Below are 16,380 nucleotides of genomic sequence, written 5' to 3' on the forward strand. Positions count from 1 at the left end.
TGTAGCAGTCATGTGGTTTGAGGAACATACAAGGATTTTATGTGCACTCTTGATACAATGCTTTATTGTTTACATCTTGCACATTTTGGGCATACAAATAATATATTTTTGCTTCAAGGTAGTCAACCTTCATTTGCTGTGATTTACATGATAATCCAGCTTGTGCTTTCTGCCTTCTGTGTAATAGGGTCAGTGATACCATGTACTTACGATACATCAATGGTGTTTGGTTAAACAGAGCAACCAAATCAAGTCTGGAATTAGTTTTGTGCTGTATTCTTCATTATCAATGCAAACTGAAAAACTGTAGATGCAAAATGTTATTTATTTAAGAATGAAAAGGAGTTCATTATCTACTTTTCCAGTCTGTAATCTGCTTATAATGATGAGGATATTAATCAATGCTTGGAAACAATGTCAAGTGAATGAAACTATCTGCTAGTGCATGCATCAGAACAGTTGTTGCTGAAGCTGCGAGTGAAGTTGCCAATAAAAAAACACAACAGAGAAGAAAGCAGATTTCTGTGAGTATACAAATAGATTCTGCCTATGTATTGTGTTGAACGGCAATGGCATACAAAGTGGCAGGACTCCAGAAGCTGACTGACCTAAAATACACCACTAAGCAGTGTGTAATGGATTGAAAGATAGAACTAAGTAATGCATGCACCTTCCACATTTGTGGCAGAGAAAAAACAAAGAGGAAAGAATTATGCCTTTACTGCATTTTATTACTTCTTATTTTCTTTTCTGGAACAAGTAACGCAACATGAAACAGGTCGTGAAAAAAAAATCTGAAGTTTATTTGCATCAAGTCTTTATGTAGACACTATACTAAATAGAAAAACAAAAATATAAAGTGAAAATTTTTAAGCACCATACTTGTTACTATAATACTTTTGAAGCATATAAATACAACTGTTGCAAATGTCATATTTCCAGAAAATAAATTCTACATTTTGTCTGCATAAAAAATCACAATGATAGATATCAGTGTAACATGCATACTAACTGGACTACATCTTTATTACTATAATATTACACTTAAAATTTATAACACACCAAGCCTACAAATTGATTCAAAAATGCTATACTGTATATATTTGCATATAAGCCGACCCCCAAACTGAACATGTATAAACACCAAAAAGTGCATGACCTTCGTATAAGTCGACTTACAACACCAAGGCATCTCAAGATGCACGAGGTAAGTTCTAAATGCATTTATTTTGGCAAACTTGTATTTAAAAAATTACATGTATACTTATCTCGAGGTTATTGCTTATGATTACTAAAAAGAAACTGTAAAATCTTGTTTGAAATGTAATTTATTTAATATTTGTTTTGTTATAAAGCTGCACAAATAATGCTTCGAAAATTATGCTAATACCATAAAAGCTGAGTTGTAGTTTGCTTTGATGAAAGCAACCTTACACCATACCTCTCAACTTTCATGCCGGGAGGGGAAAAAACCTTGATTTTTGGGGTCGCTCAACGCCTACCTCCCCATTTTATAATATCTTCAGATTTTTGTACAGAACTCCTGATTATCACGTCTTCAATTTTCATTTCTCCTAAACAAAAAAAGTCCTACGTGTTCTGTTGTATCGCCTGTGAATTATTATTATGACGAAATAATTATTTTAGTATAAAGCATTCGCTTCTTCACTAAATAGAATGTTAAGTTTAAACATTATTCACAAATTAATGACTATTTTTAACTCTATAATAATACAAAAATAAAAAAATAAACTAGAAAAAAAAGATAAACCAAGACAAAAAAATAGTCCTCAATTAATTTCAACTGCAATAATGATTACTAACAATGCTGCAACACCATATGCTAAATCTGACAAAATACACAAACATATCTGCTTGCAGAAACAGCTTTATAAGAATCATTGGTTCTCAAGCACTGGTAATGAATCTAGAAGTCTCCACACTGATCACAACCAATCAGTACATATCAAGATTCATAACATTCAGTCCACAAATATTGAAAACATCTTAAAGTCTCGTATTGTTAAAAAAATATCAGTTTTATAAAGGAAATAGCAAATGTGCATTAGGCACTATCTGAAAAGATACAGTAGAAATGAAAATTGATATCAATATTAGTTTATGTAACTGACATATTCTAATTAAACATCCTGAATTCTGTACGCACACAGTTACTGAAGTTTGACAATTCCAGTGTCAGATACTAGGACAGAGCATATGATGGTAGCTGAATGACATATTCCACCTGAGGATTCACAACATCAGCTTCTTCATCCTGGTGGCTCTGACAGGTAACTGCTCAACTGGATCTTTCTCCAGGTGGATATGATGGGAAAGACAGCTGGATGCTCCATCTCTCCATCCTCTTCAACCATGTCACCCTTACATGTGGCAGCCTCATTATCATTCATGAACACTACAAATAAAAGAATAGCTGATTGTAAATCTACTATTTAAACAAAATAATACATTCTTAAACTTTGACAACTTATGAGCCATAACTGGAAGTAATTATGGATTACTTTAATACATAAAAAAATACAATAAAAGTCAATACCCCAGACCTGCCAGCCCTGACAAGTCCGTCTCAGTAAGGCAATAGATTTTTCCTTAAGTTTGACCAGTTTTCAGTACGGTGTAAAACAGTATCAAAAGCTGTTATTGTAAAGCTCAAAAACGTAATTAAAAGTTAAGTATTCGAATCATGCAGCAAAAATAAACATTATGTTCAACTGAAAAGTTTGTAAAGTAAACAGAGAGTAGTTGCTACTAGTACAGTTGCACATACTCAAGTTCCAAACCCTATGCAGCTCAATGGCTTGTGGCTATCTCTCAACTTGACGTAATTCTTATCTTTTTCCATTTCACGTGATGACAGCAATCACATCTCTTGCCACAAGTGATACTCAAATTGGCATGTAATGTCCAATCAATGTAACTGTGTCCATTCCAGCTTTTTATTAACAATCTGAATAATCCTTTTTATTCTTCGGTGTCGATAATTAACACTTTTCAAGAGGCTTATTTCCCCTTTTGTCTTAAACATTCATCTCTTTTTTTTTTAAAAATCGAAAATCAACAGTTTGATCATTGCAACACAGTTTAAAGCATCTGTAAAGTTAGTCAGGTTCACTGAATAATTTCACTAATTCAAATATGAAACCCCGATCCAAATCAAACACAGATGAACAAATGTTCCAGAATTTTTGCCATTGATCATTTCCCATAGTTTTTGCTTTTATAACCTAAATCTGTATTTTATGGGTAATTTTCATAAGACTAACGGCAAAATTGTAAGGGCTGGAAGGTGTGATACCCTACATGTCATTTAAATATGTTGTAAACTTTAAAGAAAATGGCTAAAGCGGACTGGTCATCACTAACCTGTCTGATATTACCATAGTAACAAGCAACACACATTCAATTTCATGGAATGCTTTCAATAAATGCTTTTGATTGAAATTTTTATGTAAAAAATTATTTTCTGATAAAGTTGTGTAATGGTCTTTCTATTTTTCCTAATGGTGGTGTCAGTAATATAAATGTGAAGGAACTTAAGCTTTAATAAATTCATAGCATACATACAGACAGGGTCCAGTAAGTTACATGGGAAAATGCTTCACCTACCACTAGTATATATAATAATTTTTATGATAGACACACAATATATATATATGAAATTATGTCATATATATTCAGCTGTTCCTATAATATTAACACCTGCATATCACACCAAACTTTTAATTAGAAATTCTTTATTAAACCATCATCCTGATGCTGGATTTAATTGACTTTCTTTCTTACACTTTGTACTCTCGTGTATATTTTAAGCTGCCAACATCTTTATTATTTTTACTGTTCATCGTCTAACTATTTAAACATGCTGCAACACATTAGTAAATCTAAGAACTGAAGTATTGGCATGCCAACATTCAAACAGTACTTTGAAATAAACTTGTTCCTGCAAGTATTAACAGTAAATGCAAATAATACACTTGAAGACTTTGCTATTCTGAGTACCAGGCAACTCTTAAAATTAATATTTAAAACAAAAATGATATACAAGGTTAACAATTAAATACTGCCCTAGCCTTGGTACTGCAATTGGCCATATGACACAGCCAACTGATCATGCTTTGAATCTACATTTCCACTAAAATAAATATAATTTCTTTGAATCTTGTAAAGATTTCTGGCTTGCAAACATCAAATATCACGCAGCTATGTTTTTTCCTACATACTTATTAATCCATTAGCAAAATGGAGGAATAAGTCTTGACAGGTTTTCTTAATTTTCTAAATTTAAAGTTACATTAACCCACTGAGGAATGAGACCTCACGATATGTCCATTAATCAACACAACTAGGTAGACACATATATACCAATCTGATGCAAATTCTTAAGTTTTATCATGCACATGTAATCTTGTGTCATTGTAATTAACATGCATTCATTCATGATATCATTTTTAAATCTGATATTGTGCAAGCTAAGAAGACCTGAACATCTCTATAATAGATTATATAGATACACTTTTGACATTGCTTTCTCAATACAATATAAAAATTCAATGAAGAGTCTGTACAGTAAAGTCGAATTACTATTGTTGTGGGTTTAATGCCATTTTTCAGCATTTGATATGCTATACATGACAACCAGTATTTACTGATTATTATTTGTTATTATGAATCAGAAACTATTGAAACTTAATTTGTACATACATACAATGTTAAATTAAACTTTCTTATCATAACTACTTGGTAAGTACTGTCTCCACAGAAGTAATTTGGTCACAATTTACTCACTTAATTGTGAAAAGTTTCTTCTGAACTTGAAACAGGAGACAAGCACTATTTATCATGGACTTGAACACATATCTTTCAATAACAGGATAAAATATAAACTTTAGACAATTATTATAAAAACTAACCATCTTCAGGCAAATTAACTGACTGGAACCACTTGGAATTAAAAATCTCCAAGCTGCTTGGGATGAAAAATTTCAATATCTGTAGCTATTTCAAGTTTGAGCAATGAATTATAAAGATATTTGTTTATAACCAGTTAATGAGGTGGCAACCATTTAACAATAAAAAAAAACAAAAAAAAAAAACAAAAAAAAAAAAAAAAAAAAAAAAAAAAAACAAGATAATGACAACTTTTGCAATGCATACTAACTGGACAAAATTGCGTTTCTATATTTAATGGGTCTATTCAACGTGAAGACAAAATTCAATTGGATAATAGCTGTCAATCATTGGCTTTAGAAAATTAAGACATTATACATACTTCTGAATAGATAAATACTGCTTGGATATGAATGGTTAAGTGAATTTTAATAAAAATTAAAATATTGCCTTTCTCCTGTAAAAATTTAAAATTTATCACTATATAATAAATTTATCAGTAAAACAAAAACAAAATTAATAAATGAAATAATGAATACAACAGAAAAATATTTCCATTACAAAAGAATGAGTCTAATTCTGACTATGGCTTGTTAATCATGTTTGTGTTGGCATTCAAAATCAACTAATACTAAGGAACAAGAAATAAAAGAAAAGAAGTATACAAACATAGCATATTCATTTCTGCATTGTTCTAAAAATGAAATTAGAACCATTCACATCTCTCCAACACTAAGTCGCTTATTCTCTAGAAACAGCAACATGTTTATTTGAAATACACTATAACAATATACTGACACAATGTATATGCATAGTGTAAACATGAAGCACGATAACTGTAATAGATAAATCACAGACAATATTATTACAGCATGCCAGCTATAGCCATTGATAATGGAACAGAACTTTTTTTCTTGCATGGAGGCAAAATAAAACGCATTTTTCAACCAATTCTGGAAAAAGTCTGGAAATTCAAGAAGGAAGATAGTCAAGGTTTGATACCCATGTTTGCAATATGACAATGTACACATTTAAATAAAAAAAAGTTTATTGCATCTTTTTCTCTTAAAACAAAAAAAAATTAGGCTTTAATGATATGGTGATGCAAAACAAATTGCTCTCACCTACAGAACAATAGGAAATCTCTTAAGTAAGAGGATGATACATCTACAATGAAATTTAAAACATTGAAATCTATCTTTAACATGTGCTTGACTGATAGGTACAATTGAGAAAGGCAAATAAATGAAGGAATTCTTGAACAAAGCAATGGTGGCAATGCAAAAGGAAAATCAGGATTACCCTGGGTATCGCTGTTTGGAGAGGAAAAGCGGACATCTCTTGGCCACCATGAAGGTTGATTTTCTGGTCTATATGCTGCTTTTCCTGTAAAAATTTAAGACAAAACATTACCATAAAACAGAAATTTTGTACAAATCATAATACATGTATTTTGTTTGTGGGTACTCAATTAACATAAACTTTCATGTACATAAAAATCACCATGACGACTTGTTTTAAAGGCAGTGCTAAAAAAATCTCAGACGCCTGGGGCCCCTCTAATGTCAGATCAGGCCTGTCCAGTGTTATAAAAGAGGTGCACATTTGGGTTGTAATCAAATTTTCAAAGAAAAATTTGACTTAAATGATGAAATGCAGAAATGTATTTTCAAGATGCTGACATACCTGCCACAAAGATTACAATCAGACTGCTGCTGTCCTATGTGAAGTCTAAATCTGATTTTAATCAAACTGTTACATGACATGTCATGCTAAAAACATGATTTGTAGTCCCAAACCCCCCAACACTGATGTGTTTCGAGAAAACGATTTTCAGAAGTCTTTGGAAATAAAATATGGAGAAAAAAACTACAACTCTTTGTAGATGCCCATTACAAGTAGCAGATAAAAACAGCAAACAGTCATAATTGGAGCTGATGTAAAACTATCCTTTGGGCAGTTTAAAAGTGGTAATTAAAAGGCTACAAGGTCAGGTTATACACCACCATTTCATATATTACTTAACTGGCTGACAATAGCTTGTGAGATGTGTTGTTTGAACACTGCACTGGGTGAGACCACTGTGCGGTCTGCATAGGTATGCTCATTGCTCAGGACATGGAACAACGCAATTGGTAAATCAATGAGATGCTAGATGCATGTAATATAAAAAAAGGTAATGTGTATCATCGTTTTAAATGAAAATGTTTAAGGCATATGTATTACAGGTGCTTGATATATTTGTGAATAGTGGCAACATTTGAAGCCAGATTTTAATGCACATATAAAATGCACAGCATGATCATTTCAACTGTCAGAATAGTATTCAAGTGTGATTCATATCTGAAGTTGATTTAAAAAGAAATTTGTTATCAATAGTATCAACAAAGCCAAACAAAAATAAATTTAAGAATTTGTAGATGGAGTTTTAGCTTGTGAAACATGCTATTAAAAAAAGCAAAGAAACAAATAAGGCAGGAGAGTGACATTGAATTCTTTGCAAATACTTTAAACAATATATTGACATATGTCAACTTGATTCTGACCCTGACTGTCTGAGACACCATAAGAGAAGTTTGAACACTAGGACAATCCAGTCTCTAGTGAGTGTAATGGGGAACACTAAATACACCGTCATTACCTTCAAACCCCCTACAAATTGCAATTTTGTGTAACAAATAATATTAAAATAAGGGGAAATATTGGGTATATGGAAACTGGAGTTCAGGCTTGTGGAACGTTGGTCAGGGCTTGTGATCTTTTTAAGTCAAAAGCCTTGGGTCTGTGTCCAGTTTTGTTTCTTTGCGTACTGCAGGGTTGATTATAATCAATTTTTATCACCTTTCCCCTCCAAAAATGTCAATATGTCACCAGCTAATGGTATGTATATTTGTCATTAATAACTTCTGAATGACAGAAAAAATACTTTCTTATGGCCAAAAAGAGGACGAATTGCACACATAAAACACATCTATGCTGTGCACATCTGGGCTTTCCCTCTATTCTTTGATCACCACACAAATGTATTCCAGGATGTTGAAATACATATCCTGATACTCACCATAAATTCCATTTCTTCTAAGTATTGCTGGTATTAAGAACACAAGCATATCCCAAGTGTACATCGATGACTCTGCATATGGCAATGCAAGAGGCTCCTCCTCAGTTTCTCTTGCAACATCTATGAACATATATTTAAAACGTTTGATAAGCGCTGTACCAGACAATTCTTACGGTATGAAATACTATTAACATGACATAACAAAAGGAACGTTTAAGCACTGTTAAACTTGTTCAGCATCAATCTTTGTACTCAGCTTTGACAATAACCTTTAACATTTAAAAAATATAAAACTCTCAACCTATCGATTACAAAAATAGTTATATCTCTACGAAGGATTAAATGGCAGTCACGTCTAATGCAGAGCAATCAAGTTTCTAAAATTATTTTGAAGAAAACTAAATTACAACCAAAATATAAAACATCATTGTCATAATTTTCTTATATCTTTTAAGGAACTGTGTATGGTAAAAATATGTATGATTACTAACCATTTCGTTGACTGGGTATGTACAGCCGACCCAAAGCAACCTCCTTGAATTTGTCCAATACGGTTTGGCTATCAACAAATGCACTCATGTGATCAGGTGCTGAAATAAAATTTATCATCAATTTTAAAAAAAAATAATGATTATATAAATCTCAAACTAGATTTTGTATTTAAGTACTTTTAGCATCATTTCTAAATTGAAAACAATGCCTCGCAACTTGTATTTTAAATCAAAGCCTAATAAAATGTAATGTCCTTTTCAGTCCTGCCAACACTGAAAAACTTAAATCAGGATTTTGCCCCCAAATCACCATTACAAATCAGGAGACGGGGTAAAAAATGTGGGGGTACAATAGTAAGGTGTACATTTCATGATAAAGATGTTTACTTGTGTCATTTCAGTCTATTGTATGTTGCTGATTTGCATTTCTGCAAAAGTTTATCATTATTTGTCTTTGGGTGACAAATTTGCTAACAAGAATAGCTTTCAGTGTTGATGCTGACAGGCTGGCTCTTTGGCCGTCCTGTTGTTTTGTGACCATTCAGAATGCTCCCTCAGCATTGCTGCAGCTGTGCAGTGTTGAAAGTATTGATAGCAGTAGTGCCCCAAGGGTTGAAAAGAACAGTTGGCCAGATTCATCCTTTTTTTTCATGAGAGCAACCCACTAAAGGATGACTTACTCATTCATGCGAGCATTGAATATGTGTCTTAACAATCTGTAGTATCATTTAAGGACCTGGCCTTTTTCTCCAACTGAATGGAAGAATCAATACTGATGATCTGCACTGATAATTTTAGCTTTACCAAATGTACATTTCTGACGCAGAATTGAATGTGGAAAGAGCAGATCATCAGTGGCAGAATGTATGATAGGCCCCACAAGTCGATGGACGAATGAAAACAAACTGCTTCTTCCAAACACTCCTATATTTTTTTCCCATTTCTTTTTTTTTTCTTGCCTGTTACTTCCTTTCCATCTTTTTTTCACTCCTTGCTGAGAAACATATCCATTATGCTGCTGCGATTTGCTGATGGGATCAGATAAAGAGAACCATCTCTTTGTGAGAAAATGTCTTTGTACTGGCAGATGAAAACCGAAATCAAGCCAGATATGGTAAAGTACTAAGAAACATACCAAACCAAGAAAAGTCAGGAAAAAAACCAGGAAAATGATGTTTTTGTATAAACAAATACGTTTTTTTTTTGGGGGGGGGGATGTTTAAAAATCAGGGGTTCAGGAGATCCATAGATCAGAATTTTCTTGATTTTTTCAGTATGCTTGGCAGGTCTGCTTTATATAAAATAACTTTTTGACAATTTATTATAACAAAATTATTTAATGAACAGTTTATAAAGTGATATGCAAATTCAACAGTTACAGTTAGATTGATAAAAAAGCAAGAAATGGTACACTACATTTGATAAAGTAGGCAAAATGGATGATACATGTGCCAAAATTAAAATAAAATGGGATATCATTCATTAGGACCATTTTCAAATGATAATTTCATGACAATCCAAATAAACAGACAAATTTACCATAGGAATAGTCTCTCTACGATACTGCCAATCATTAGTCCTTCCCCAAGTTTCAGCTTTCATTGGACACCTTGAAGGTGTGATGTTTTGTACAATTCTTTGTTGGAAGATTTACATAGGTTTTACCTTTTTCTCAGTTACTGTAGTTTTATCTACCATCTGGTGCAATAGTTATGATGTCTACAATTATTTTTACTGCGGTAAAAAAATGTCATCAGTTGTTCTGTATATATCTTTTTGTAAAACTTTACAGATTTTACCAATGATAAATGGAGCTACGTATGTAAATGGAACCTCTGCACATTTTACTTGTAATCAAGTATGAAAACAGAACAGGAATTGATGTTAAGGAAAAGTGTTAAATTATTCTTAACTTTGCAATCAAGAAATATGGGATATATACTGGGTATAGCACTATTTTCAGTTCCAATGATTGCTGTATATGGTATTAGGAAAATGGGAAAATAGTCAGAACATGGCAACCAGTGCAAAAAAAAATTAAAAAAATTGATGATGGATTGTGTTTATGTGCACAAAAACAACAATTGAGCATATGGAGATTAAACGATTGCTTGCTGCACCTATATTTGATTTAAGGTAATGACACACATTCTTGGTGTCTACTTTATGTAAACCCTCATGGGACATGAAAGCAATTCACTTAAGAGAAGCCAAAGAAGTATATTATAAGCAGTTTTATTGAATAAAGGTGTTTATTAATAGTGAATTTTTTTGACAGAAATGGCTTATTAAGGAGGGATACCTATGAAAAGCATAAAATAAAATCACCTTTCCATTCCACTCTATCTCCTCGCAAAACCATCATGGCAAAATTTGGTGGCTGTTCAGATTCTTTGAACCATGCATCAGCCTAGGTAATGAAAAAATAAAAAATTGATCAGATAAAAGCATTTCTTGTTTCAATTTCACTGGCATCATTTATTATTACCATTCATGTTCTGAAACATTTACAAGGAATTACATAAATCCACTTTCAAAAGTCTACAAAATGCTCTCAGACAGCTCCGGTGGCCAAGTGGTTAGAGCATCTGCCCTGTATTGGTGAGGTCATGGGTTCGGACCCAAGTTGTGTCATAAGACTTCTACAAACGGTACTAACAGCTGCCTCGCTAGGCACTCAACATTAAGAGGTTAGTGTTAGGACTAGTCGACCTGGTTTCAGGATAATGTGACTGGGTGGGGACTTCATGCTACATATCTGCCTCATGATGCCCCAGTGCTAGACATCACATTAAAATGCCACACTGCAGACATTGTAACAATATGACTGGAAAATTGTTAAAGCTACGTTAAAAATCTAAATCACAAACACACAAAATGCTCTCAAGATTCTATGCCACAAAAGCTTAAAATAATTGGTCCAAAAGTACTTCCTTGCTGATGTATTTACCATATATCCTTGGACACGATAAAATAAATTATTTTTTTCCCGTCTCAGAACTTTTTTCAACTAGGTCATATATCCCCAGAATTAAGAAAGAAAATAAATTTGTGTTGAAATTTCTGCCTGCCCCACCGACCGTGTTACAATAAAATAGATACATAAAATGCTTATTCGATAAGAAAATTAAACTTACCTTGTACTGTTAAAATGTATTATTCATCAATGATTTATTAAAGACAAACTATGTCCACGAACTCCGGTTATGTAATTTACGCACCCATACCATAATGTATATAGATTTGGAGAATATAAAATCTTTTGATTAGTTCATGAAGGAAATAAGAGAAAAAACTGACAATCTGATCAAAAACATTGATGAAACAACAGTGTACTTTGATCATATTCACACAAAACGGTGGATCATATATGTGAATGGGGTGCATAGGAAGGGTTTTGTTGAAGAGATGCAGTGGATTAAAGAGTTTTATCTTGAGTACTTAGTTTAATATTGTTTAAAAAATATATTTAAGTTTGCTTGCAACTCACAACTTAAAAAAACTAACAAAAACAATGGGTCCAGAATGTACAGTGCCAAACAAAAAATGTGTTTCCGGTAAGTCAATCACCAGTGTTTCTTACCAAACCTAACACTTTCCCCTCCATGGAAAAAAAAAATAAAAAATCCCAAAAATAACATTAAATATATATATAATATTGTTGGGAAAAAATGACCGGCCTACTCTAATCTTAAAACAAGTACAACAGGAAACCAATATAATGTTATGTTTGTCATTACATTGTTACTAATGTAACATTTACAGGCAGTAAATGAAACTAAGCTGTTCACAATGTAATTCTTTAAACTTTATTAAATAAGGCAAATGGTTTGAATTTCAATAAAGTAAATATTTTATATAGCAGATTAAATTTTAACTGCGCTAATACTGATTGTCAGGTGTCATATTAAAATAAAAATCTGAATGTGATTTTTCCAAAATTCAAAACAAAAAACTTGGAGTTTTATCCATTGAATGTCAAATTATTATCTGACCCCACGGCAGATGACCTGGAAAAATCGAACAACAAAAACTACTTTTTACCAGTAGTCCTGAACTGTCACTGCTCAAAGGTTTCAAATCCTATCTCATTATAAAGCCAATTTTATTGTGCTTGTGTTTTAGTAAAAGTCATACAGGTTATGTATGTGCACTTGATCATCTTAAATTATACATAAATTTTTGTAGTAAAATTTAATACTAATTTTCTTTAAATAAAATCTATTCAATCCTAATTATTAATTATGCACTTTAACTATCTTAAGAAAATTCCTGACGAAAATTATCAGTCGCTGTGGACTTTTATGATGGCCAGGTAATAAAGTGGTACAAGAAAAGAGAATGTCGAGTCAAATCACCACAATATAGGGTATTATGTATTTGTTGATCAACAGACATACCTTTCACTATGACACCAAAGCATATGGCATTCAATTAGGATATAAACTGATTACACCTTTAGTTTGATCTTGTCCAGATATGGAGACGTACTTGAACACTGATATTACCATATGTATTTCTCGGGGTGTTAAATAATGACCTTTCAAAGGAATATGGTTGTAACAGGATCCAAATATAGTGAATAACTGTCATTTAAATGTCCTTTAATACAATTTATGAAATAATTACACTCACTACTGAAATGTTTGGTGATGAACACCTATATGACCAGTACGACTTTTACTATAACTGAAAATACAATAATAAAATGGCATCGACTGTGCAAAGAAATAAATACCCTTTTCACCAACAGATCCCACTGTCTCCTCAATCGCTTCTTCTTACTTTCTTCTTTAATTTCCTACAAAAGGTGTGATGCATTATAAATGTGTTGTGAAATTCACTGTGCAGTAGTCTAACAATTAAGACTTATCACATGCTATTTATAATAATAATAATAATAATATTAATATTAATGAGGACTTTGTATAATGCCTAATCTTTAGAAGCTCTAAGCGCTTTACAATATCAGACAACACTAGTAAGATAAAAATCATAATGATATGAATACAAAAACAAACACCATGAAATTAGAACAAATAAAAAAAATGCTGAGAATATTTAAGTTAGGAAACATTAGGTCTTTAAGTTTGTTCTTGCAGTCAAAATAAGTGAGTTTTGAGAGCCCTCTTGAATGTGATCACTGTGTCTTTGTGTCTAAGTTCAGTGGGCAATTCATTCCACGCTGCTGGGCCCTGGTATGCAAAAGAATGCTGTCCATGACTTTATTTTCATAGTGGGAATAATGAGTATACGATTGTCAGAAGAGGAGAGTAAGTATCTTGCTGGTGTGTACACATGGGTGAGGTCAGATAGGTATGTTGGACTGGAGTTCGTCAGTGAAACGTAGGTCAGAGAACAAATTTTATGTTTGATTCTGGATCAAATCGATAGCCAGTGTAGGGTACAGAACAGCGGGGAGGTGTGCTCTGATCATGGTACTCTAAGTATGATCCGAGCAGCTGTGTTTTGAACTTTTTGAAGTTTCTGGAGCAGATATTGAGATGAACCAGACAGAATAATGAACACAAGTGTTTTAGTTGCATCAACTGAAAGATATTTGCGAATGGAGCTGATGCATCTCAACTCAAGATATGCAGCCTTGCATATGTTCATGACATGTGAGAGTAGTGTCCAGAGTAACACCTAGGTTTCGTACTGATTGTGTGAATTTAATGTTGGTGTTGCTGATATTTATTGTTTGAGGTAGAGGATGTGAAGGGCCCCGAGTAGCCGAGTGCTCTAAAGCGCTCTTCGTTACGGATCACTGCCATCTCACCTCTGTCTGCGGCGGTTCGAGTCTAAGATTCAGCCAATGTGGGTATGCGAGAAAGCTTGCCAGTAGCTTCTCATGGGTCGGTGGTTCTTTCCGGGGTTTTCCCGGGTTCTTCCTCCACCATTAATACTGGCCGCCATGTATAGCCTATCGTGTGCTGAAAAATGGCGTTAAACCCCACAACAACAACCAAAGGATGTGAATGAGAAAGTCTTTGTGTTGTGATCAGAATGGCCTCAGTTTTATGATCATTCATCTGCAGCTTGTTACATGTCATCCATAACTTCACATCAGAAATGCACCTCTCTACACCTTGGATGGTAGCATCAACTTCAGTTGGGTTACTAGATTTGTATATTTGGGTGTCATCAGCGTACAACTGGTGAGACACTGGATGTTGATATGACACTCGACACATTTATGGTTCGGTAACACCAAAACAAAATTATGTGATGCGTCTTACGTTTTGGAACTGTGCTGCAACTTTAAATGGGTTAACAAGTAACATTTTTACACTGGCAAAGAAGCCTAATACATAAGCGAGAATTGCAAATTTGGGTTCTAAACTTTGAAAACGTCTACAGTTGTAAATAAACTCGAGCTTTTCATCTGAAGGTTCCACTTAAAATAACATAATCACTAAACGTTTAAATAGATCACTGTGGACTCTGCCCCACTTATGTGTTCGTAAATAATGAACTAAGCAACAATGTAAACATGTCTAGAATTTAAGAACTATAAGCATTAGCACCCTCCTGCAGGACGCCATTTTTGTTGTAACTAAAAATTGAGCATGTTCAGAGTTAAGAATCAGTTTTGACGTCACTGTTCTGTGCGTTCCGTTCTAAGACATTTTTTGTCCACTAATATACCTCATCCATAAGCTGGTGTGTCCTATGGACAACTGTACACTTGGATAGGGCATACATTGGTATGTCCGTCCGGAACATCATGGATGATACAAGCGTGGAAGATTGCACGTCGGTCCACATCTTGACGCTCCGAGAACAGATGAAGGAATGCAGTGAACTGCACTTATTTACTGGGATAGGAAGGATTGAAACGAATTGAGTTCGTTGACCAATCCAAACACGCGTTACAAAATTCAGTCAGACCACATCCAATCCGAAGAGAGCAGTCTGTGACGTCACGTGGTCTATATTTATTCGCTAGCGTCTGTGCGCGGTCAATTCAAGCGACAGTTTTTCAACATGACGGAAACTTAGGAAATGATAAATTGGGGTGTACAAACCGTGGAGACTACCCAAGGGAACCCGGACTTACTTTCAGAAGAGGTGAATTGGGATTTTGTGGATTTTCTTACCTCGCAAGAATTTGTTCCGGAACCTTCATTACCGCACGTGGAGAATTTTAGACAGAGCCAGAAAGAAGAATTGGAGAAATTTATACAACGACAAAAGGAAGCGGAACAAGCTTTTCTCCTACAGCAACAGCAGCAAGAAGAAGAGGTAAGAAAAAAAAAACAAGAAGAAGAAGAAGCAGCAGCAGCAGCAGCAAAGAAACATGGGTGTGAAAATCAAACGGTCACGGTACTGTTAGACATTGTAGCGTAGTTAAGAAGTCTAAAACAAATGTATCAGACTTCTTTATTACGACCGAAGAGAATACGACCTTCCCGAGCTAAACACTCCAACCCTGTGACTAAGCCTACCGTGCCACCCTTAGTGATTTCAACCAAATCATCATCGTCATCAACAGTACGCAGTCCAGAAGTAGGCCTTGGCCGTGGCAAAGGCTTAAGACAGTTAAAGTTGATTGCTTAAACTCACCCCTACCCCCCAAAAAAGGCCCTTTTCAGGGCCACCCACGTCTATCGAAAAGAGATAGACTTTCAATTGCCAGCATCCATTCAAACTCAAAAAAAAACATTTTACCCCTATCGTACGTGTCTATGAGTGTGTGAGTGTAGGTTCTTATTTTAAAATCAAAACCCAAAGACACTTACCTTTTTATACCTAATTTATTCTTTTATAAATATTTACAATCCAATTCACAATTCACAACAGAGCACTTTAAAAAGTTCATAAACTTCTTCTGTCTCATTTTTCACTCTTTTTTTAATTTCTTCACCTTCACACTCTTTTCCTCCTCTTCCTTCTCACTTTCTTCCCTTCTTCTTTTCT

The 16,380-nt window shown here is 33.8% G+C and overlaps 1 protein-coding gene across 2 annotated transcripts; it reads right to left on the reverse strand.

The window, feature by feature from the left end:
* Nucleotides 1–710: 710 nt before the first annotated feature.
* Nucleotides 711–15,278, reverse strand: LOC149802560 (uncharacterized). Of its 2 annotated transcripts, XM_089951818.1 has the most exons (7): nt 15,109–15,277; nt 13,199–13,261; nt 10,789–10,870; nt 8,461–8,559; nt 7,970–8,089; nt 6,211–6,294; nt 711–2,416 (listed from the first exon to the last, which is right to left on the reverse strand). In XM_089951818.1, the coding sequence occupies exons 1-7, from the start codon at nt 15,226–15,228 to the stop codon at nt 2,271–2,273; spliced, it is 714 nt and encodes a 237-aa protein (XP_089807944.1). In that variant the 5' UTR covers nt 15,229–15,277; the 3' UTR covers nt 711–2,270. The 2 variants fall into 2 exon arrangements, with proteins under 2 accessions (XP_089807944.1, XP_089807945.1); XM_089951819.1 differs by lacking the exon at nt 13,199–13,261 and having other exon boundaries at nt 15,109–15,278.
* Between the last annotated feature and the right edge of the window lie 1,102 nt (nt 15,279–16,380).

Source organism: Sinohyriopsis cumingii, chromosome 3 (assembly GCF_028554795.1).
Source record: "Sinohyriopsis cumingii isolate HCF-2022 chromosome 3, ASM2855479v2, whole genome shotgun sequence".
Classification (NCBI taxonomy): domain Eukaryota; kingdom Metazoa; phylum Mollusca; class Bivalvia; order Unionida; family Unionidae; genus Sinohyriopsis; species Sinohyriopsis cumingii.

Excerpts from the sequence above, each read along its gene's own strand:
- LOC149802560 (XM_089951818.1), bottom strand. The coding sequence starts at position 15,228 with ATGTGGACCGACGTGCAATCTTCCACGCTTGTATCATCCATGATGTTC. Across the intron at positions 13,262-15,108 it reads CACACCAGCTTATGGATGAG|GAAATTAAAGAAGAAAGTAA; the intron begins GTATATTAGTGG and ends CACCTTTTGTAG. Across the intron at positions 10,871-13,198 it reads GGGATCTGTTGGTGAAAAGG|GCTGATGCATGGTTCAAAGA; the intron begins GTATTTATTTCT and ends TTCATTACCTAG.